Below are 23,800 nucleotides of genomic sequence, written 5' to 3'. Positions count from 1 at the left end.
TGCTTATTTAATCAGCCATTTTATACAGTACTGAGTCTTAGTCCTGACAGCATTTCTTGAAGAGCACAGAGCAATAGCTCTTAATCTGTACCAAACGAATAACTGCTAATTTTAGTTCATAGTGTCTGTTTGTTAGGTGCATGTAACATTTACTAAGACTTCCTTTGTTCCAGCTAGATTTTTTTTTTAAGCTTAACCATAGAGTTCGGCTGTATGGTTACCCCATTAGACGACGCTGTGTTCATTTTTTCCTTTGTTGTTGGTAGAATCATTTTCATCATTCTTTCCAGTTAGGACACGGCTGTATTCTAGCAGTGTGCTGCACTGCCTCACCTCTCTTTCAGTCTCCCTTTGAGTTTTGATCTTGAATAAGAAATAAATCATGAAGCCCATCCCTAATAAAATGATGAGGACCAGAGTAAGTAGTATCCACATATTCATGTGTTCTTGTGTTTTGTCCTTTTTGGCATCTGTAAATAAATACAAAGCAAATAGAAGTGGGTGTACTGTAACCACAAATAAATATGAAGAATACTGAAAACTATTGGTCTAATTTCCCCCTTAATTACCAGGTTGTTAATCAGCAACCCGCATTTATGAAGGAAATGGAATATAACCTCAACATTTCTTGGTCTTCTTCCACTGTTGTCTTGGGGCAAGGATAGGAGGGTGGGCAAAGAAGCTATGATAATTAAGGTGTAGATATTATTGTATGGGGGGTTTTTAGGATAAAAGTTTTATTAAAAATCTACCATAACATCTCTGTGTCAGTCCTCCTCATAGATCTTAGCATGCAAAAGAAGCAGCAAAGAGGGGGTGATCAGTTTACTAAAGCATTTAGTCACCCTGCGATGCCCTAAGTGTCTCATATGTACTGCTAAATTATGCTGGGAGTGAATTCAATGGCAACTAAGTAAATTAAGCTTGTATAAATAAACATATACAAGACAAATAAATACTAAATACCAATTCATAAAAAAACCCAAGTATTTCTTTTCAGGTCTCTTTGAAACTATTGGAAAGGAAAAATAAATCCTACCTTCCATGTTTGCAGCTGCTTTAAGAATAGCTGTCAAAGATAAAGACAAATGTTTAGCCAAAATCTAAAACCGTCGCATTTTCATCCCAACAGTTTCATGTTAGCAAAAGGTCTGGTAACCTGCACATCAAGGTTACCTCATCACTTCTCCTGGAAACACATTTGCTAAATTAACAGAGATGAAAAGGTGTAGATTATTTTTAACCTGATATTCACTGTAATAAAACTGCAGTGTTTTGCATATTAAAGCCCCCTTCTTGCTTCGTTTTTAATAACCAAAGAATCTCCAAGCACAGGTAGTTTCTGACTGTTTTAGATGGACTCTCTCTTCTCCCCTGGTTAATAAATCATGCCCTCTTCACTGGGTCTGCATGCCTGTGGAGACTGGGAAAAACTTGATCAAATGCTGAGGATATTTGACAGTTTTCCTGTACTGCACACAATTCCTTTGAGACCCAGCAGATTTTAATTTACCATAATTCATTTGCATCTATAATTACATTTATAAGCTCAAACTTTCTTATGCAGTTTTTCCCGGCCATGCAAAGAGGGCGCCATCTGCAAGATTCTTCTTGGCGCGCTGGGTGCGAGCTGGATGATGGCCAGTGCAAGAGCAGATCTGGCGTAGGAAGCACCAGGAGCCGGGCTGCTGCAGCAGAAACACAGCAACACATTAAGTTTTGGCGTGCTTGTGAGCACGAAGGAAATGCAACTGTTAACTGGCCCCTTGGAAGGATGCAGAGCTCCCTGTGTTGTAATATTTGCTTGTGCTGAAACCCCATTCTGCTGGAGAACCTGCTGTCAGGAATATTCACTGTGCTTTGGCATTGCACGTAGGGGCCACTCACAGTCAAACCCAACAAATAAAGTGTGTGTTGACACTGAGTTTCAGCTTTCCGATATATCTGGTAACAAAGAATTAACTTTCTATATGTCTATTGCTCCGACTACCCAAAGAAATTTAGGAGTTGCCCAAAAAGGAGAACTTTGCTTTTCAGAAAATGCTCTGACACTGCAGTAAATGTGTACGGCTACTTTCCCCGCCAGCTGCAGCTTTGCTCTGGGAAGGGAAAGGACAGAACCTCAGAAACATCCCTAACCTCGGGGTTGCGAAACAGGGCAGGAAATCATACTTTTTTTTAAACTCCAAAATACCACATGGCTGTTTGGCTCATGATATTCTGATACTTGTACTTCCTGACCAAAGCAGATGGTGCTCAGTTACACAGAAACACAACATTTAAAAAAAAAAAAAAAGCTAACCAAACCACTTCTACTATTTTCAAAGGTCACTATACGCGCTCTGGATCATGCTTCCGTTCTGTTATTATTTAAATGGAATTGCTTCATCCATCTCTTACTAGAACAGCATGTGTCATAGTACAGCAAGAGGAAGAAAAGCAAGTTATTGATGCAACCTTTGTTCCATAGAAAGTGAATACAAATGTTAGCAGGAAAATATGTGTGTACATTGGAGGGGAGCAAAACGACAAAGGAGTTTAAAAATTTTCCAGAAAATATTGATCATCTTCAGTTATTAATTGAATATTTATCACAGAATGCAAGAAAGTCTGAAGCTATGAAGCAATAAAACATGAACAGGGCAGACAAAAAAAAGGATAACTGTATATTCATATTATTTTTGTCTGAATGTTGAAACAGGTGATAAGGAAGACTGTAAATACAGCATTTTATGTTGGCCTTTTGTAACGACCATATTGTGCTATTACTACTGAAATCAAACCATAAGCATCAAGAGCAAATATTAAAGAAGTCACTTACTCTTTGGTTTCTTACAAATAAAACCCTTTGGGGAAGAGCAAGGAAGGATACTCCAGTAGCCGGAGAATGCGGACAACCCCACGCAGTAATCAAGCTGGTCCTCTGAGGGCTGTCCTTCACCCCAGTTGACAAAGTCTAAGGCACTGTTGTCTTGCCAAAGCAGCTGCCCTAATGTTGCAAATGTTAGTAGCAATACTAATAGTTCCACATCAAAGATCTTCGCTAATATTAGTGAGTATTTATATGAACATTATTACTTTACTGAGCCTAATAAAGCAATACTACTTTCTCCAAAAATTCCATCTGTGGTTATTTTCTAATGCATTTTATTTCTTTTGATTCTCTTCTTAAAAACAATATAAATGCTTTTCCAAATTATGATTTGCAGATTTGCCAATCATAACTTAGTTTTAATTTACATATCCCCATATTTTTGTCTCGGGTACTAAAGTTTCAAACTGAAAAAAAATAAAGCTATGCTTTTTTTTTTTAATTTCTAAATTCTTGTTGCAGCAGCAGTCATTGAAAATCAAGCAACTTTTACTGTAACGCTTAAACATATGCATAGTTAAAATTAAGACATTTCTTTTTTGCATAAATTCTGAAACAAAAATTTTGAAGTATCAATGAGTTAAAATTAATCTAAAAAGAAAAAAATCCTTTCTGACTGATTGTGGATTGCCACTAGTGTTGTTTTCTTCCAAGCGCATGTTTTCCACTGCACTCTTTTTCTGGCAGCCAGCAGCCTCATTTTCTCCATACAGAGAAGCTCGATGCTGTGGGCTCCAGCCGGACACCCGTAACTCCCATGCGGGTGCTCCCCAGCCGTGAGAAGATTAGAGCCAGCCGGGACATGTTCCCCACCGGGGCACAGAGCAAATGGGGTGGGAAAGGCTTTCTCACAGACCAGGAATAGGAGACATGTCCTCAGGGAGGGCTGAGGTCAGAGGGACGGATACATGTCATTGGCTGTGGTCCTCTGTGAAGGTCATTGGTGACACTGCAAGCGTAAGCAGCTGTGCAAAATTATCATCAATTACAGCAATTCCTGGATCGTTCGAATTTAGAAATGAGGCCCCATGATTGCCTCAGGTATGGACAGCTGAAATTACATGTTATATCTCACTTTCTTAAAGAACAGTATCTTCTGTGTTGTGCCTCTCAAGAGATATTCCTATCACCTCTCTACATCTTTGCTACTGAGCCAGATATAGAAAAGATATTTGAATTGAGGCAGTCCCACATGGTGGCATCCCTTTGGTGGACCTATGCAAGACCCATAACTGAAGCCAGGCAAATTTCTTTTCTACAGCCTTTCACACCTGTTGGAAAAAAACATCAACTTCCAAAAATTTTAGATTATATGCTATCAATCTATCTTTTTGTTTTTAATTAGCTTATATTGTATTTCAGTTACTTCCTTAAAAACAAAAATGTATCTTATTCATATTTCTGTCCATTTAACAAAGTCTATTTATAATTATTTATAGACTATAGTTAAAATAGTTACCATTTACGTTTCTGTATATTCCTATCCAAAAGCCACTTGTCTTGGTTGTGAATAAGTCTGCATGCTCTACTAAAAAGTTTGATTCAGCCAGATCTTCTACAGAAGTCAACACACCACCTATAAGAAAACCAACAGAAGATGATTGGAGGTATCCCCTGCCATAGAAGTCAGTGGTAGTTACAGCCGTTGATATAGGATAAGGTTAATAATAAAACCTCTCCTGCTGGTAGGCAGTAAGCAAGGATTTGAGTAGAGACCAGAAAGTAGTGTTCAGCTGTAGGGGAACAGCACAGACTGTGAGTGATGTCATCACAAATGAAAGACATGAAAGCACAGTGAAGATGATGATTTTTAAACACCAGGCAAAGTGCACATTATTTTCAAGTGATTGGATAATATTTTTCATCGGTATTATTGATGACTATTTATTTGTTCTTCATAGTTTGACAGGATATTATGCAGCATGTAATATTGCGCAGCAAACGAATTTGCAATTCAAACTGAAGTATTCATTTTTCTGGCAATGGTGGTGGAGGAAGAGGGCTAAGAGGATCTAAAAACGTATGAAACAAAAGGACCCATTTCTTTTGGGCAGTGTAGCGTTTCCTTTTCTCTTTCGTGGCCTCCTGAAGCATGGATGAGGTAGCTGATGATTCAGCAGCACAGGTGGAAGAGGGCCAAGGAGCAGCTCATGGTCTTGGCCAGGACCAGATGCCTCTGAGATGGGGGAGGGAAGCCTTTGCCCTCCCCTGGCTCTGCAGGCTGCCAGGGAGCCCTGCTGGTAGAGCAAGGACTTTCAGGCAGAACATGCAACGCCTTTTGGATCACACACCCCCTGTTAAAAATAAGTGATTGTTATTATGATATTTAATTCTGCTCTTGTGTAGGGAGAGATATGGAAAAGAAGGGATAAGGCTGGAGGGAATTTAACCCATTTTAAAATCTTACTAAAAAGAGAAATTTTGTGAATGAAGAAATATAACAAGAAGCAAGCACAGCTGGAAAAAAGGAAAATTCATCACCTTAATTTCAACATAACTGAAAAGCAAACAGCATCAATGGCGAAAAATGAGACATTGATTTCCTTTTTTTGATATGTGTAGATTTTGCAGCATTAGTTTTCAAGACTTTTTTAAAGTGATTTTTTTTTTTACATCAAAGTGATTTTTTTTTTTTATATCAAGATTGAAATCCTATCTTTGGGCAAAAATAATAATTACCTGATTGAACGCACTGAGTCACAGACTGAGCCCAGCTCATTTCATTGGCATTGAAGTTATAGCAGTGGCTTCGGAAAGGAATCCAAGATACGTGATCAGATTCAGGACATTTTCCCATATCCTGTGGGGGATCAGAAGGAAGTGCGTCTAGAAGAAATCAGATATTATGGATGCTTTCATTCAGTAGGGATTACAGTTCTTTAGATATGAAATCAAGTTTTAAAAAAAACCCCTTTTTTAAAGGTACTTAAAATATTCTTCTGCACACAGTGCTAGAATTATCAGTGACTATGTCAAGAGTGACAATGAGGAGCAGAACTGCTCAGTCACAGCTGAATGATTCAATGTGAGCCTGCACTCTTCTGCGTTACCAGCTAAATCAAACCTGGACTGTCTCAAGGATATTTGGGTGTTCAGGGGTTTTTGGTTCTAGTTTATTTTGTTATAACCAACAAATTTGTATAAATAAAAGATACAGTAAAAAGCAGAAAAAGAAAAGCCAGAAAACTCCCAAACTCTCAAGAGGTTCAAATATCAATTTGATTTTAAATGAAATATCATCTAAATCATAGTTTACTGTGGAAATTTCCCATTTAATATTTTCCTAAAGATAATAATCCTTACATAAAATTTCGGAACAGCTTTAACTCTGACAATGCATAGAATAATCTGAAGCTCATCGAATATTTATGTAGTAGCCCCTCATTTTTCTGCAAGCAATGACATTATGGAATGAAACGGTAACACTGTCAGTTAGTACATGCGTTTTTAAAATGAAAGTTGCAAATGAACAGATATGAAGTTCAGAGCATGGTCTGGAAAAGAAATTAAAGAAAAACTACACAAAAACAGATTAAAAGAAACTCAGAATTTCCATTAACCCTGTGTCACTAGAGCTAACAGCAATTGCTCTAATACAAATGAGAAAGCAAAAAGGTTCAGTCCCATCCTAAGGTTTGCCTGTAGCTTTTAACTTGTAGTATTCCTCAGTGACACCCGTAGAATCACTATGAAGTATGAACTTTTGCTTGGGCCAATAACAGACTCTTTTTTCCCAGATACAACTCTTCCTCCTTTCCCCAGTTTTTAGAATCTAGTAACAGTGAAGCCGTAACCAGTATATGAACGCCGCTTATGTTGAAGGAACAAAATTTATTTTATACTCAGTGGACTTTATTGATTGCAATCCTTCCCACAAAATTCCTGTCAGAAAAATATTTCACCTTCTAGACTTGAAGTGAAATGTTTAGTACTCCCACAATCTCTATGTTCTATCTCCCTGCCACGTAGGATAACTCCTACGGCAGTTATCACCCCAGTCCAGTAAAATGGCAGTGTCTTGGCTCCATCAAAATAAAACATTGGTCATGCAAAATAAAGGTATTGACATTGCATACTCAGGTTTATTGTTCCTTAATATATTCTTAGAAATTTGTGTTTCAGTCAAAGCAGATCAAGCAAGGTTTCTGCCATAAAACCAAAAGTCACCTCCACAGCTTACCCTCAGATTTTTTGCAGACAGGAAAATATTTTTCATTACAAGGTGCTGTTTTCCAGTTCCCAGAGAGCTCTAGATAGACACAGGCTATTTTCTGTTTTGGTTCTCCATAGTACCACTTAGAAAAATTTATTTTCCTTTTATCGGTCCATCTGTAATAACCATAACTCTAAAATTGAAACAGACATTTGACATAATTTTTCTACACTCTCATCGGTTGTTTCAGGTAAGTGGATTTATACAAATGCACATTTTCACAGTGATATATAAAGCTCAGTTTGTATATCTGTGCTAGTACTGTTAAAATATTAATTGAATCAGGACACAGCAATGTAAAAGTAAGACACAGCAGTATGCCTCCCATGCTGAAACAGCCCCTGAAGGTGTTTTGAAGGCTAAATGATGCTTCCTGGGTACTGCTGGTGCTCAGTCGCTTGTTGGGCAACATTGTGAGGTGGAATCACCATCCCAGAAGAGTCAGGTCACCATGAAGAGTAACGTAACCACAGGAACAAGAAACCTGTGAAAAGCTCAGGTGGAAGTGGGTCTTGGAGTCAAACAAGGACTCTAAGCTCAAGTTTTGAGGAGAAACATTCAGGAGCAAACTGCAGCTATCACTATGAAAATCTGAGAAAATGATTAGTTTGTTAGGAGCAAAAGATATTATGTAGCATGTAATATTGCGCAGCAAACAAATTTGCACTTCAAACAAGCATTCATTCTTCTGGCAATGGTGGTGGAGGAAGAGGGCTAAGAGGATCTAAAAACATATGAAACAAAAGGACCCATTTCTTTTGGGCAGTGTAGCGTTTCCTTTTCTCTTTCATGGTCTCCTTTTCACTGCAGCTATCACTATGAAAATCTGAGAAAATTATTAGTTTGTTAGGAGCAAAAGATAAATACACTGGAGCAGGAAGTCTTGACTCTTTGTTTAGTCTTCCCCCACTGCCCCCGCCCTTTTTTTTTTTTTCCCCAGGAAGAATCAGAAGAATTGCAAGGAAAAGGGAACAGACCCAGACAGTATACTGCTGACATTAAGAACTGAGGGGTAAACTGTGATCCCACTCTAGTGTCTAGATGTGTCAAGAGGCCAGGTACACAAGCCCCTTCTGAGCTCAGCACCATCAGGGCAAGACTGCTGCCTGGGGAACAGGAGGAACCACAAAGCTTCGGTCTGCAACAGCAGGGCCGGCTTATTTATAAGGGCCAGGAGAACACGTCCCGTGATCCAAACCTGATCGTAATGGAATTTTAACTGCTTTCTAAACCATGTTTCTATGACTGTAAAAATAGCCAACTTTGATATCAAGTGGACTTAAACACTATTATTTTGTTTTGGATAGAGACGTCCTGTGGACTTATGCAAGTGGGAAGATTCATGTCAAGGTTGGTGACTAGCATTCACTTATATGTTCTAAGACCAAGCATTTTGTCTGGTAGGGAGAGGCACTGTTAGAATCATGGAAATACGTATTCAGCAACAAATTAATTGTCTCAGGCTATGTAGCCTTCTAAGAGGCTTTATCAGAGTGCTGCTGCATCATATAATCAGAAACGCTATTTTTACACAACATTTACTGTAAGTTCTCCCTAGGGATACCGAATTTCAGACATGTTTTGCTATATCATGTATCAGTGTGGAATCACAATTAGTAACGGCAATCACTAGTTAAGAAAATAATTACTGATGAAAAGGCTCTTTTTATTATCAAGGTAGTTTAGTCAGCTCAAAGAATAATGCAATAGAAACGTGATAGTTAAGTGCATTGAGCAACTGCATATACACCAGAGAAGCTGAAGCTCGTTTTGGCACTCAGTCACAGACCTAATAAGACTGATGCTCACCCGAGTGTTCCCTTACACAGTGGTGGACCTGGATCTCTGTATTCACTTCTTCTGGTACAGTATAGCTTTTACTGCTTTTAGGCTTTGGGACTTAGCAGGCATAACAAGGAGGGTGTTCAGAGACACATGGTATGTCCTGTGAACCCTTCTGAACCAAAAAGTAATGAAAAAGCTACAGCTGCCAATGATCATGAGGCACTAGCCTTAATGACCCTGTTGCTCCCTTTGAGTAGAATTCACCTCTTCTAAAAATGGCCATCTAAAAGTTAACCAGGTATTTTGACCTAAGTGTCTAAGATTCCCATAGAATCAGTAAAGAGAGGCCCACACTCTCAGAGGTTCCCATCCTTCTCCGTTGCCTAAAATGGAATTTAATGATTTAAGATGGATGAAGTTAAACAAAGTGAGTGCTGTCCACCAGTCCTAGGTTCCTAAATCTATTCATGCTACAATTCTCCCTGCTGATAGTAATCCAATCATGACATTTAACCGCACCACCTATCAATTTATTAATCTTACCACATTGCTGTTGAGCCCAATCCATAAGGGCTCTCCATATTGCACTGCCTGCAGCAGCAGGAATATATTACTGTAATAATCAAAAATGCTGGCAAGCTCTGAAGATTTCTCCTTGCAGGCTTTTCTTGCTTCTTCCCAATTCATTTTAGAAGGAATGATTAAATAGCTGCTGTTACCATAATGGACGAAATCAGAATCTGGAGCAGTTGTGGAATGAAACAGTTCAGGCTCTGTAGGAAAGAGGTACAAATTCAAGAGGAAGGGGAGAAAACAGTGAAAATTACTAGCTGCCTGAATAGCAGTATTACTTTTGAGTAACAGATGAATGTAGTGTGGCAGCACAAGCAGCAAGTAAAAGCATTTCTTATTTAAAACACAGGAGACATATTTTAACAGTAACTTGGAATTATTTGTAACTATAGTGTAAATAACATATTCAGGGATTAGGGAGAGGCAGAGGACAAGCTGTGCGTATCTATAGACATACACTGCACCAGATGAAAATATGTGAATCCTGGTCACATAGTGATCCTCCCCCGAGCTCTCTAGGTTCCCCTCCTGCAGTGCAGGTCAAATTCCTCCCAAGCACAAGCACGGTGCAGGATCTCCACACCACTTCAGTCTCAAAATAAGGGTGAATTTCATTCTAAGCAAAGTTTGTGGCTCTGCTGCTGCTTCTTTCCCATGCAGGATGAAGTGAAAAAGGAAACTGTCATTGTACCTTAAATGATATATGTGGGAGTAGAAGACAAAGACCTAGAGCTAGTGATGGGGACAGAAAAAAGGACAAAAACCGCCTTCATGTCCAGTCAGTGTCAAGAACGCCCTGGCAATTGTTTTTGCTAGTGACGCCCTCGTGCAGCTTTCTGCACTTGCACGGGACAGGGCTGTGAAGCATCTGGCCCAGCTGTGGCTTCTTCCTGTATTTTCACTTGCTGCTCAGCAGTTCCCTGTTTCTATTCCTGCAGACTCTGCAGTGTAGCTGTGCTCCGGATGTGTCTCCCACCTGGAGGATGCACAAATAAAACTAGAACTTTTGCCCTTCTGGTTATTGCTGGTCTTGTGATATAAAAGCATTGCTAGAGACTAACGAGCAAAATAACTGGTTTAACTGACCTTAGTTAACCCCCCAGTGGAGTATGCCTGAGGATTTTTTAATGAGAAGGGGTAGGTCTGGGGGTCAGGGTGGGAAAGCTGCTTTTAGTGTATTGTCTAACTAGCTAAGATACATACCTATGGTGGAGGTCACTGATGGATTTGTCTTTATGCTTTGTATTTGCATTTGCAAAATAACCTGATTCAAATACCTATGTTTGTGCTAGTTGGGTAAAGCACAGATGGCTAAACTTTTCTGTCAATAGAGAAAAAAGGCATTTTGAAGGCATAGCTCTTCTAACCTGTTTTGGGCATTTGCCTCAGGATGAGGCAGGTGAATCCTGCCTTCAAAGTGTCTACTCGCCATGTTCAGGCAACTGATTTAAGTGTAGGTGTCTGCAGGGTAGGTGAAGTCAGCCTCTGTGAGTGTTGGTGGGTATGCTGGTAGGGGAGAGGCCATAAAGCCAAAACTTTTTTATAATCCTTATCCCAGAGTGGGTTTTGTGTTTGGAATTCCTGAGCTGGGAAAGTAGCCCCGCTTCCCTCACCCTGGCTGCTACAGGCACAGCCAGGCAGTTACAACTGAGGACTCATACGGTCAGATTGTTCGGTAAATGTCTTCCAACAAAGGTGAAAAATGAAACTTACTGCTGTCCATCTGGCAAATATAGCTTTTGTTATGCTGGCAGTCAGTGTTTTCCCAGTACCCTGCTTCATCTACAGATCTTTTTGTCATTGCAATACAGTCAGTCTAGGGAAAAATTTCAAAAGAAAATTGTAGCTGATAAAGTGCAAAATGTCTGGCAAAATAATAGGAATACGTTTGAGGAGACAAAGTTAATAGCTTTCTTTTCTAATTTTCTGGCTCTAATTTTCATTTATTGTTTCTTGGAAATTAAACATTTTATATTATGTATATTAAGCAAATGTACTTTCCTTGGCAGATTACTGCAAGAACTTTTGTCAGTTTATTAAAATTTCTTGGAGTGCACCAAAGCTATTTTTACTATGTAGTTTATGGTAATCTGTACTGAATTTGTTGAACTTTCATTTGGATTCATGCTGTACAAGGAAAAACAATAAAACGAAGTAAAAATCCCAGCTAGTAATACTGAATACTTTCAGTAAAATCTAATAAGTCTAATAATTTTAATTAATTCTAGCAGTAATTATAATACAGCACTCCTTTTCTGCAGTTCTAGACTTCTGCAAAGGAATAACAAGTGTAGTCTCGAAACAGGCCTATTAATCTCTGGGTACAGCTTTAAAAACTTGATCTCTGAAATATCCAGTTGCCTTCTGCTTTAAGCCATTGAAATATAGGATCCTAGCTGAGCCAGAAGTCAGGCTGATTACTCTAAACTTGAGTATGTTATCTAAGTTACGCATTTTCTGATTTTTTTTCTGTTTACCTGTATTGTAATATACTTCCAGTCAACTTCCATGTATTTATCTCTAAATGGGAATTGTCTTGCCCACTTTGAATAGTCAAAAAAGCTTCCGTCCGTCCAAAGATATGTACCCTCACTGTTAATGTCATTCAGTCCGATCCACGTTTCATTGGCAACATCCTTTAGGTGGAAGGTGAAGAATGCTATTTAAAAAAAAAAAAAAAAAATTAGAGAAAGAGAGTAGCTGACAAGTTGCCTTTCTTCAAATTCAGTGTAAACCAAATTCCAAATAAAACAACCAATCAACTTTTTAAAATACTGGAAATATCAAGTTCAGTATTGTTAGACTATGAGTTAATAGTAAAAGAGGAAAAATTACAAGGGGTAATTGAACTGAAGCAGTTTGTTTTCATTAAAAAAAAAAAGGAAAAGTTTTTTAGATAAAAATCATACAGACTTCTTGGAAATATTATAGAAATTAGGGCTAGAAGGGACTTCAAAAGGATTAATCAGTCTTCCCCAAGGTAACTTCTACTGCACATATGTCATTTCTGATGGATGTTTGTTTACTTTCTAACTTGAATATCTGCAGGCATTTCATTACTATGAACTATTACTATTTATCCCGTCTTCCAAGGCCATGGAGAACAGATTATTCCGTTCCCTCCACATGACACTTTTGCCAAGAGATGGGAAGTGCCATAATATCTCATTCCAGTCTTCTCTCTGGATCAAGCAGCTGCGGGTCTTCCTTCATCGGTTATGCTATTTAGATCTGGGGGCTAGTTCAGCCTTGTCATTAAATAGTGAAATGTGCTGGCTTCATACTTAGCTCCAAAAGGTTCAGTTGTCATACCTTGCACTTGCTCATTGTGTATAGAGGCCAAATTTCCCCCTAATTCTATACAAGCACTTCTTGCAGAGTGCCAAGTCAGTCTCTCTTCTTCTCTGGATCCAAATATTTTATAACACTGCGGGGAGAGTAAAGGATTAGACAAAATTTTAGGAGTCAGAGAGTATTAAAACCATTGGTTTTGATTAATTCAGTTCTAGTCCCTGCGTGTAAAGAGCAGCAGACGGGGCATCTGCTGAAATGTGAATGCTTTCAGCCAGCAGAAAGGACACCCAGCTAGTCACAGTGATGCGTGTGCAGCACTTACAAACCTGTGGGCTGTGCAAGGTTAGTGCTGGGCAAGAGCAAGCAACCTCCTAAAGCTTTTGAGGATTTAAGTAGATATCCAAGGTGCACGGGTAAAGATTTCAGGTCACATTACTGAAAAGTAGAATTTTTGAGGGACTGAAACTATTTCCTGATTGGGAACATAATTTGGGGCAGGCATCTCTCAGGTCAAGTTCTTTCAATTCTATACCACAGACTTAGTGCTAAAGCCTGAGCTTGTGTGAGCGCTCAGCATGAGTGGAACAGCGTCAGGAAGAAGTGCTCTTTTGTACCGTGTATTAGTATCTTATGGGGATTTTTCCAGTGTAAAAAATTGTTTTTGTGGTTGTGTATGTTCTGAGGGACAGAAGACATGGTTTTTAACTGGCATATGCTGCTTCTCCTTTTTTATGCCCTTTGAATGCATAAAAACTTTTCCTGTTGATTGCACTGTGGGATTGATTTGTTGCTTTCATTTGTTGGTTCGGTTTTTTTAAGTTCATATGGCCAGGTGTACTTTTGCTTAACTTAGCAAAAAACAATACTTGCTTGTTTTCTATATTTGATTTGACATTTATTGCTGTTTGTGTTACTCAACTTAAGATGAGTTGTTGTGATAGCTGATTACGTAAGAAAAGTGTGACCTTTCATTTTTTCATCTCTGTTACTCAGAAAAAGGCGCTTACACTTACAGATAAGAATAATGGAACAGGATTTCCGTGCAGTAAGTACGTCTAAAATAGACAGAAGATTCTAGAAACTGAAAAAGTAACTATGGCTAAAGGCACAAGGACGTTTACAAAAATTATGACTTAAAACATTCAAATTCACCTTTTTTTGAGATTTAGATACGGACATGCCAACATGAAAATTGACTACACTACTAATTGGAATACCACTTAATAAACTGGTGTATAAAGTGAGAGAATTTATATAGTGAGATAAAAGGGATAGTTGTTTTCTCTACCTATAGAAAATCTGCTAAATATGGCTGAGATTTGTTACTGCACCTTATTGTTAAACAAAAGCCAAGTTTCAGGACATCCTCCCAGAGGTGGAAGTACAGTAGGAGCAAATCCTGAGTAAGTTGAATTGTGCCTTTCACAGATGAAGGCATTTTTCACAGCACAGCTTATGTCTTTCCAAAAGCCTGTAAATAAATGGAATACGGAGAATCACTGTCTGAAACCCTTGTACCAGCAGTCAGCCCCAGGCAGTATTCATAAAGTACAAATGAAACCTTCCAGAGGCAGGTGAAACAGTTGCCGCGCACACATTTACCCAAATACACTCCTCCTTCCTCTGTGGTATGTTTGTCTCCTAATGGTGATGGCATGGTTTTAAACCTCAGCATACTTGTTATGAAAAACTGTCAGTATTGTTCAATTACCTATTTGTGGGGTAGCCTCAAATTTAAATATGTAGCAAACATTTTGGATTTTGATGCTAAATTTTCAACCAAGCATTTCTTGTTTCTATTTTACTCACCAAAATCTTCTGACATTATCACACAGTTTTCATCATTATTCACAAAATTGGGTTCATTTGGAGCCCAGGCAACATAGTTCACTGGGGTCTCATCCAGCCAGCTGAATCAAACAAGGGGACAGTGGCTGCCAGACAGACATCTCCAGCAGTCATTTAGTTACAAGGTCTGTTTAGGCAAAGGGCTAAGCAAGGTATTAGCAGTGACCAGAGGGCAAAGACTCTACATATAGTGGAGAGGACATATCCACAGCATTACTGCTGCTTCTCATCTGTTTAGTACTATCACATTCAAGTCCCATCGGCGTCCCATTTTGCCAGAGGTTGGATAAACAATGTCATACTCAAAGGGAAGGCTTCTTATGGTCTGGACAAGACTGAAACCCCAAGATCTCGCCAGTGCCTGGACTTCCCTTTCACCCCGGAAAGGTGACTCCCTGGAAGCCTTCTACAAACAGATTTCTAAAACAGGTTCTCTACCAGCAATTTCAGAAAGCTGTTGGGTGAGATGTTACTTACACCTCTTGCTTCCAGCTCATATCACTTGAACCACTGGGATTAGTCTGATTAAACCCTTACATCCACATTTTATCAAAACCTCCTGGGCTTTCTCTGTAGCCATTGGAGATCTGGTCAGAGTTAATTCATCCTAAGGTTGATATCTAAAGTGGATCAGGTGAATAACATCCTAAAATTAGCTGCTTCTTCTCACTACCTATGAAGGGTTGCTTGGGTGTTTAACTCAGTTCTCTCAGTGTAAGACATTAAGTGAAATGAATCTTAGCCATGAACTTCTATTGGTTTTGCTCTCCCAGATTTGGAAGGAAAACACATTGTTCTGCTTAAATATAGAACAACTTAACACTTCTGATCTGAGACTTCTCCTGAAAACTACCCAGAGATCAGTTGCACAACAGTTATTAACATGTAAAATGAAAGCACACACAAATGCTTCCATAGAGCAAGATGAAATTACTGTCATTTGTTGTCCATTACCAGTTTTCCTTTACTCACCTGAATTTCTGATCAAAGCTGACAACTAAGCCAATGAAATATGATTCCACTCTGAGTTTTGCATAAGTCTAAAACAAAAGCGATTAACAGTTAAGCACTAAACAGTTCCTCAACATCAAGCAAAAATCTGGAAGCCCATTAACCATGCCTGTGATTTTTTTTTTTCCCCTATTTCTTTTTTTGTTTTCAGGATTTGAGCCTCAGGCAAGAACATTGTAGGTTCAGACCCAGGTTTCAAGCAGGCAACAGGGACATGGGGACCATCCTGGAGTGAGGAACCCACTGGACGGGAAAGCAATAATCACTGTGCTGAACACTACATACCTTAGAAGAGATAAGCAACCTGGGCCTGAACTATCCTTTGCTGCACCTTTAACATTTGCATGCCTTTTTCCTCTACCTACTAAAAGCAATAGTGATTTCTTTACAGGTCCTGAAGAAATATATTGTTATATAAATAAGTAATGTAGGGCAATAGCTCAGGACTCTTGCCTAGCTAAATAGATAGGCTGTCCCCTTTATTTTATCAGCTGCTCTGCTTCAGAATTCAATTATAATTAATAGGCTCAGTGCTTACATATTTCCATAGAAATTGTCTTTTGCTTTCATTCTCAATGACAACAAGATCTGCAAAGTTCTTCTGACAAATTCTCCGTGCTTTTTCCATATGGACACGTTCTTTGCTGAAATAGTACTGCTTATCTTCGTATATAATCCAACCATCATCAGTGGCTTGGTATTCTGAAAGATAAAGAATCATATAGATTACATTCATGTCTGGTCTGTACAAAGTCTGAAAACTATACAGTAAACCTTTCTTTGAAAGAGGAAAAAATCCTACCAAGTTTGTAGTTCGGTTCAGGTTTTAGCAGTGTACCTGTAAAATAAGAGATCATCATGAGCAACATTCCAAATACAAAAAAATCCAGAGAGATTTGCTTTACGTAGTTGCAAATGCTTTGTATAATAGAGAAAAAAAAACGAACTATGAGTTATCTAATGCATTTGCAAGATTTTAGAGCACATACCACTAGATTAAATTAAAAAATATGTATAATTTAGAAACATTTATCTAGTGAAAAATATGTATCTTTAAAGCGTATATACATCTCTCCAAAACCACTGTATTAAACAATGCAGTAAACACTTTGTAGATGAAACTTACATCAGTTTGAAAATTTATTTAGTATTTTTACTTGGCATGCTATTATTTATTCTTTTATATTCGTGGGACTAGAGCCAAACAACATAATCCAGCCAATGTATTAAGTTCTCAAGCTTACCTACATAGTAGTAAACTATCCACAAGTACCGAAAGCTTAATACTGGTATTTTGTTAATACCACACATCATTTCCATGCATTCCAGTCTCGATGCATTCCTCCTACCCTGATGACTTGGCTTTTACTAGGAAAGTCTCTTTGTAAGAGTCCTGGAGAGCCAGTAGATACCAAACCCAAGTTTCTGATTACAGGATGGACCAGGAGGAAGCAATTAACGTGTTGCTATTCCCAGAGCCAGCTATAGCCCCTCAAAGGTAGCTCTGCTTTCATTTGGATGCCTGTTAATTTGTTCTTCACAAGGACTACTAATTCTGTTCTTAGCTTTCTCCATTTCTTCTGTAGTTTGTTGGAAAGGAACACATTATTAAAGAAATTACAGGAAGAGTTTAGATGAGAAATAAGCAAACTAATGAAAAAGCAATTAAAATTCTTTTGTTGGGAGCTTTTAAACATTTTCTTCTTAAGTATTTAGTGAAGAATGGAACTAAAATATTCAAATGTCTTCATGATTAATTTACATACTTCACCTCATTCTGATTTTATTTTTTAATCCTAACATAACTATAACATTCCTTGTTTTTCCAAATATGGAGTATCTTAAGTAAATATGTCTTAAGTGAATATGAGGGAATCCACAGCTGAGCATCTCTCCTCTCACATTGATCACCATATAATCTAGATTCACAATAACAAGATCTAATTCTTTTTTTTTTTTTTACTTTTGAAAGGTCATCTAGGATCAAGATAAACTGATCAGAGTCTTGATGTCATGGCTTCTGAACTCCTCTTGAGTAATCTCACCAAGAGCAGAGAGCCACATCTGTACAAAGCAGCGTGCTCAGTGCACCAGAAAGGGCTGCACAGGATGTACTGCTTTGAGCTGGTATACGGAAGTCAGTGTTTTGATGGTGCATTTGTATGACTAATCTACCCACAAGGGAACAGTGATTCTTCCTTTTTGGTTAAGCAATTTTTCAATGTTAGTATGCTGCCTTATTTACTGCTCAAGGGTAACGGTTTGTTGGCAGAGTCATCAAATATTAGATATACTCAGTGCTTTTTATATAACTGCTTCTCCCTTCCCCTCCCTATTGTGCCTCCTACTAGTTCCCTGTGTGCATCCAACTTTCTTTTCATTTCAAGAAGCTTTTAAGAATGTCCTGCTCCATAGAGATGCATACAACTACTCAGGTTACAACGAGGAAGCAGGGATGTAAAAGTAGGACCAAGTAAGCAAAACAAGTTCTTTCATTATCGGTTGTCACTTGGGGTCCTCAGCCCATGAAGACCCCATTTCCCACTGGCAGGCACCCCAATGCACATCCATCAGGTCCGTTTTGTGCCCTGGCACCAGGTGCGGGAGGCCTGGCGTTAGGGCCCTGCTTCCCAGGCTAAGTGGGTGGATGCAGGAGTCCTTCAAGGCTACACCAGCCTCTACTTTTGATCTCTTTTTCAGAGTTGTCGGTTCCTATAGCAACTGATCCCTCTCTTTGGTTCCCATTATACATTTCACAGTGGGAAGCAAAGCTTTTTTCTCTTTTGTACAAAGAACTCTAGTGTCCTGCATCTTTGGCTCTCCTGGGTAAGCCTGAAGCAGATAGAAATGCAGGGAGGAGAGGGGATAAGTACCTTTGCCTTGCAAATTTATTCAACCCATGGCAGAAGGAGATAAATAGGGACATGTTTAACTTCCTGCATCTGAGTACAATTGAAATATCTCGATACATTCCTCTTGCTTTATGTGTTGCCTTCACTGCAACTGTTTTTAAAATGAACAATTTCCAGAATCTTTCTTCTTTTCAATTTGTTTAAATCCATACAATTTGTTTTTGAACTTGGGTTTATCGCTCCAATTAAATGGGGAAGTAATCATACCTTTTTTTGTTTCACAAATCCAATTAAGTAAACGTTCACAGCGCAAGTCATTCCAGCGCATTTGAGGTGATCTATTAAACATAACACAATGTTCAAGTTCTTCATGGTTGTTGGGTTCATCTTCATCCCAGTTCTCATAAATTACCTGTGTTGGAAATACATCTGTATTACTATGTGATTCGAGCCGAGTGGAAGTAATTGAGATAGATTGCCATTGTAACACAATTTCAGGATCTCATCATCTCAAGTGTCTTGTTTATGGGATCAATAGGAGTTCAGACAGGTCTGAGAGGGCTGTGAAAGTCATGCTGATCAGCCCACTTTCCCCATCACTCCCTGAAGAAGGTGTAAAGATTACACAGTATAGAAAAGCATGTGTCTGATGGAGAAAAAAATGATGGGTGGAGGGAGTTGTGTTTATCTCCCTTTGTGAAAGATGGCAGACTGACTTCTCTGTACTGACATACAGCAGTGCCTGGTCTGGGATGCTGTGAAGGTCTAAAAGCACGGACTGTGGAAGATGGGATATAACATGGTACCAGGGATGAAACAGGCAATTTTGTACTTCCATTAGTGTGTTAAGACAGTGCCATCTCTGAGCACTGCAGCCGTTCAGCTGATGAATTAAGGGCTGCCATACACCTGCTGAAGGGTTAAAGAGATTAGAAAAAAGGCATAAAAAGATGAAAATCTATATATTCTAAAGGACAGAAAGTCAATTAATATCCAGCAAATAAGTACTCACAGGGGAACCATCAATCCAGGCAAATCCTTCATCAGGATTTAAGAGAAACAAACCTATCCAGAAAGCCTGAGTGTGCACTCCTTTATCCCTAAAATAAATCACATAATATAGATACATGAGTGTAGAAAAAGGGGCCATTATATAAATGCTGGAAAGCACAGAAACATGCTGCTTTCTGTCACATCTGAATTGGGAGCTGCTCCTTCACTGTTGGCCCATAGCCAGGCTCACCACCTGCACTCTGTCAAGGGGTTTGATAACGCTCGGTGTTGGGACAAGACTTGCCATATCTGAATGTAAGTTAAAGGACAGTGATGTGGCACAGAGCTAGCTCAGGCTCCCATCCTTGTGGCTGCAGCACAGCTCTTGCCGGTAGCAGGAGTTCACGGACAGAGGCTTTAGCAAAAGTAAAACATCAATAGATAGCTATAATACAATTTAACTAATGAAAAATAGTGAATTTTTTTTTCAACTGCTTTGATTTACATCTTGGTACTTCCTATGTAGTTTATTTAATGGTTCACACTATTTGTTTTGTCGTACGTATGGACCAGATAAAATAGAGTCCTATTTCATTCACTACATAACATGAAGATATCCCTCCACAAAGATTTCATAGTCTAAAGCAAAGAGACTTAACAGACAAGTAAAAACATGTTCAGCTTCTCACAATACTGAAAAATAATACGATGAAGAAGGGCGAGATCACGAACACATTTCTATATGACAGTTTTAAATCTATTTGAGGAATTAAACCCAGATTCACCACTATGTGAAGCAGTTTTGGTTAAATAGCTATATATTATGTGCTGTTGAGATTTCTTGACATTACGGAATACAACCAGAATGTAGTGGTCTAATTTTTGGGGAAAATAAATGGCATAATTTCTACATTGTGGGCAGGACATGGTATCTACAGTGCTAGCAAAAAATTAATTAAAATGAATTCCTGTTTGATTTCAGGAGTCTTCAGTTTATAGTCAGAAAATTTCCATATTAAGTCCTTGCATTTTGGTTTACTCAAGGGTGTTTTTGAATGCGTTGATTAAAATATGAATTGCAGCCAGTTAAAAAAAGGCACAGTTAGAGCTGAACATTTTATTGTCTCCCTTTTGGGAAAGGGACTAACATGTACAAAGTTGATCAGATCTGGAGAACAGCCTTGATAAAAACCTGTGATGAAAATTTCAAAAATATCAAAGCCTCTTTGAAATATTCAAGATTTTTTTTTAAAGCAATGTTTCAGGATGATATTTCCAGATGAAAATTTTCCATTTTAATTTAAAATTTCATTGTGTTTATTCACTCACTTGCCTAGCTCCAATGAAAAAGAATTGTTGTGCAAGTACTCACGACGCTAACTGCCATAATAAAATTTGATCTTCTCTTGTATTGATTGTGACCAGATTTCCTCCTATTTCTCTACAGAATTCTTCAGCCTCAAACCAAGACTTCTTTTGGTGTCCCTCTCTCACAAAAAACTATTGAGAAAAAAAAAAAAGTAAAAATAAATTACTAAATGTGCAAAATTTGGCATATAAAAAAATATAATTGCCTGTGTAATTAAAATCAGTATCACTTTATTCTTGAATGAGACAACATAACGTCTGTCAAGACCGGTAATATTAAATATTAGTAATGTAAAGTGTAAGTATTTTTTTCTTAGCGTCCTCTATTTTAAAATAAGGCAAGAGTAGCATAGGCGTCTGAGGAGAACAAAAGGCATCACAATGTACAGAGAAGAAAAAAAATATGTATAACTTAACTGGAACTTTGACCACTGAAAGGCTCAAAGAAAGATGGAATAGCCCAGTTGTGGTATTTCACAGTAGAAAGCAGGAGATTTTTGAGAAATGGAAGGTGGAGGGAAAATCAATAGGTTGGAACAGAAAGGATAGTATGGACAGGGAAAGCCGTTTGGCAAGGTGCTGACCCTGGCCGGGGAAGAGATTTTTGTATGGTGGTGCAAGCATACAAATAGCTCCACTTTCTACTATGGAGTATGTACATTCTTGAAGTAAGGAAGTGGATGCTTGACATTTGGGGGAAAGGATAATCAACAATTTGGTAATTGGCAGAACCAATAATGTTAGTAACAATAATTAAGTGTGACATAGAAGTTGAGACCCTTATAAATACAGGGCTACAATCATCTCTGGCCTCCCAACAGGCAGAGAGTCTCAGGAAAGAAAGTGAGAGGATACTTATGTAAAGACTTGGAGAGCAATGTTGCATATTTACTTTTACTTGATCTATTTTGCCTTCGACTTTTTAAGGCATTTTTAGCTAAATCAAGAGAATGCCCAAAACCTTTACTTGCTGAAAAGTCACCAATGTCAAACTAAACCTGGATCTAAAAATATCACTAAAAGTATCACATGCTGTGTGAGAAAAGGGTGGCAGAGGGCCAGGTTTCCATAAGTTTTCTCTTAGAAACATTGTCTTATGCAAGTGACACTGCCAGCTCTTGAGATGCAATACTATGTTTTTCTGAAGTCCCAAACTCCTGGAAGCAAATAAATTAGGTGAGGTTCTCACCTGGCATTTAAATAAAAGAAAGCATATTTCTAGCACTTTTGTTTTCATTGTTTCAGGTTTTCCATTGTTGACTTTCATTATATTCGATGGATTTTCTCATGTTTTTTTGCCCTTGAATACCATGGACATCGTTGCCAAAAAATGACCCAACACCTGGGTCCCTGAGTACCTCGGTGACCAGGGCACAGACCCCTGGGCTGCCCCACGCTCAAGCTCGCAGTGAAGGTAGACACACACTTACTCTGAAGCACGAGTCTGCCTGGGAGGCGCCGTCCCAGCCTTCAGCACAGGCGGCCGCAGGGACCCGTACCGGATGAGCAGGAGGCGGCACTCCCACTGCCCGCTGTTTGCAAAGATAATTTGCTGTCTTCTCACAGCTAACAACATCCCATAATCCAGCTGCAATTCCAGTTCCCATGGCAACACAGCCTTGCTCCTTTCCTTTGTGATATGGAAAAGAAATGAGTAAAACCAAAGTCTTAATTGCTCTCTAAGAAATGAGACATTTGCTTTTATTCATAGAAAATTATGAAAAGGAAGATGCAGATTATGCAGATTAAAAACCATCCTGGATATAAAATTATTTTTAATACCTCCTGCCAGAGGCCAGATATGGGCCAACGAGTCTCACAAACACACCTTTGCCAAAACTGGAGATTTGCAGGTTTAGAATACAAATCTTCCTTACCTTGCCACCCCAGGGAAATCACAGGGCAAATGGCACTTGATTTTATTTACATATGTAGCAGGTGGCCTGACAACTACTTTGGGGTTCTCAGTATCCAGGTAATTCAATTTCAAGAAAGCTGATATCAAGTACAACAAGTTTGTTTTAAGGCTTAACTAGCTAGCGTGAAGGCAAGAGTTCCCACATAGATGTTAATCTGTTTTGCTGAAATGCAAAACAGCTGGACATTCGCTGCTCATTTCTCACATATGCACCTTGTGGGTCAAAAAACTGTCCGTAATAATTTTTCTCAATCTGATGACTTGTTGTTAACTGGTTGTAAAAAGTTGAAAAAAATGAGACCATGGACCTTATTAACTCCTGCATAGTATTGCCTTCAGTCTAACCCATTAAAAATCTGTTTCTGTACAACTTTGCGGATTGACTTACACAACACCTGACTCTCGGATGTGATGGTGGTTGTGGCACTGGCGTCAAACACAAGGTCTGATGGTGTTGGCCACCTACAGCTACAAGCACTAAAGAAAGTGCCTACTCTAATTTCTAACACCAGGGGATGGAAAGCAGAAACCCGCATGAATTGCGGCTGCACTCCTATCACAAGGGTTGAGCCTGTGCAGAGCTTACCTGGCATTGCTGTGTTCCAGTGTGTGAAGAGAGGAATTTCACCACTGGTCCACCTGAAACTCCCTCGTTCTTCTCTGTTGGAGAGACCAATCCAGAAATATTTTTCAGACCTCAGCCCCGTCAGACTAATCAGAAAGGCTTGCTCATTTCTGAAGTGGAAAACAGTGTTCATTCGCAACCTATTACCTTGCAATATTAATCTAAGTGGTACAAATTGAGGTATCACTATCAGGCTAGCATGACCCCAAGGCAACAGCTCCTCAGTGAATTTCAGGCAAAACCTCAGCAGACTTTTAAGTGTGGTCAAAAGACTTTGGTGAGTGACAACTTTCTCCTTTCAGCAGAAGGCATCTTCTCTCCTTTCCATCCAGTTCTGTGAAATGTCACAAATCACCGCTCACATGGGCTTCTAGTTGTATTCTACTATTTTCATTGTCTTTCCAAATCTTTGAGGTGCCTCAAACAGACCACCAAGTCAGGACCAAAC

At 38.9% G+C, this 23,800-nt stretch overlaps 1 protein-coding gene across 1 annotated transcript in view; it reads right to left on the bottom strand.

Annotated features, from left to right (window-relative positions):
* Nucleotides 1–225: 225 nt before the first annotated feature.
* Nucleotides 226–23,800, bottom strand: part of LOC103895988 (macrophage mannose receptor 1-like) — a 34,191-nt gene continuing 10,616 nt past the window's right edge. Inside the window, 20 exon segments of the mRNA XM_019471099.1 lie at nucleotides 226–470; nucleotides 1,040–1,069; nucleotides 2,822–2,989; nucleotides 4,332–4,448; nucleotides 5,552–5,698; nucleotides 7,053–7,218; nucleotides 9,414–9,643; nucleotides 11,157–11,259; nucleotides 11,921–12,102; nucleotides 12,756–12,870; nucleotides 14,069–14,208; nucleotides 14,547–14,647; nucleotides 15,558–15,608; nucleotides 16,097–16,298; nucleotides 16,399–16,434; nucleotides 18,716–18,860; nucleotides 19,461–19,548; nucleotides 20,814–20,941; nucleotides 22,240–22,439; nucleotides 23,314–23,462. Of these exon segments, the coding sequence (XP_019326644.1) occupies nucleotides 226–470; nucleotides 1,040–1,069; nucleotides 2,822–2,989; nucleotides 4,332–4,448; nucleotides 5,552–5,698; nucleotides 7,053–7,218; nucleotides 9,414–9,643; nucleotides 11,157–11,259; nucleotides 11,921–12,102; nucleotides 12,756–12,870; nucleotides 14,069–14,208; nucleotides 14,547–14,647; nucleotides 15,558–15,608; nucleotides 16,097–16,298; nucleotides 16,399–16,434; nucleotides 18,716–18,860; nucleotides 19,461–19,548; nucleotides 20,814–20,941; nucleotides 22,240–22,439; nucleotides 23,314–23,462 (2,743 nt within the window).

This window comes from Aptenodytes forsteri, unplaced genomic scaffold (assembly GCF_000699145.1).
Source record: "Aptenodytes forsteri isolate BGI_AS27 unplaced genomic scaffold, ASM69914v1 Scaffold172, whole genome shotgun sequence".
In the NCBI taxonomy this organism is placed as follows: Eukaryota; Metazoa; Chordata; class Aves; order Sphenisciformes; family Spheniscidae; genus Aptenodytes; species Aptenodytes forsteri.
The sequence above is the reverse complement of the archived record's forward strand: the minus strand, read 5'-3'. Positions and strand labels throughout refer to the sequence as shown.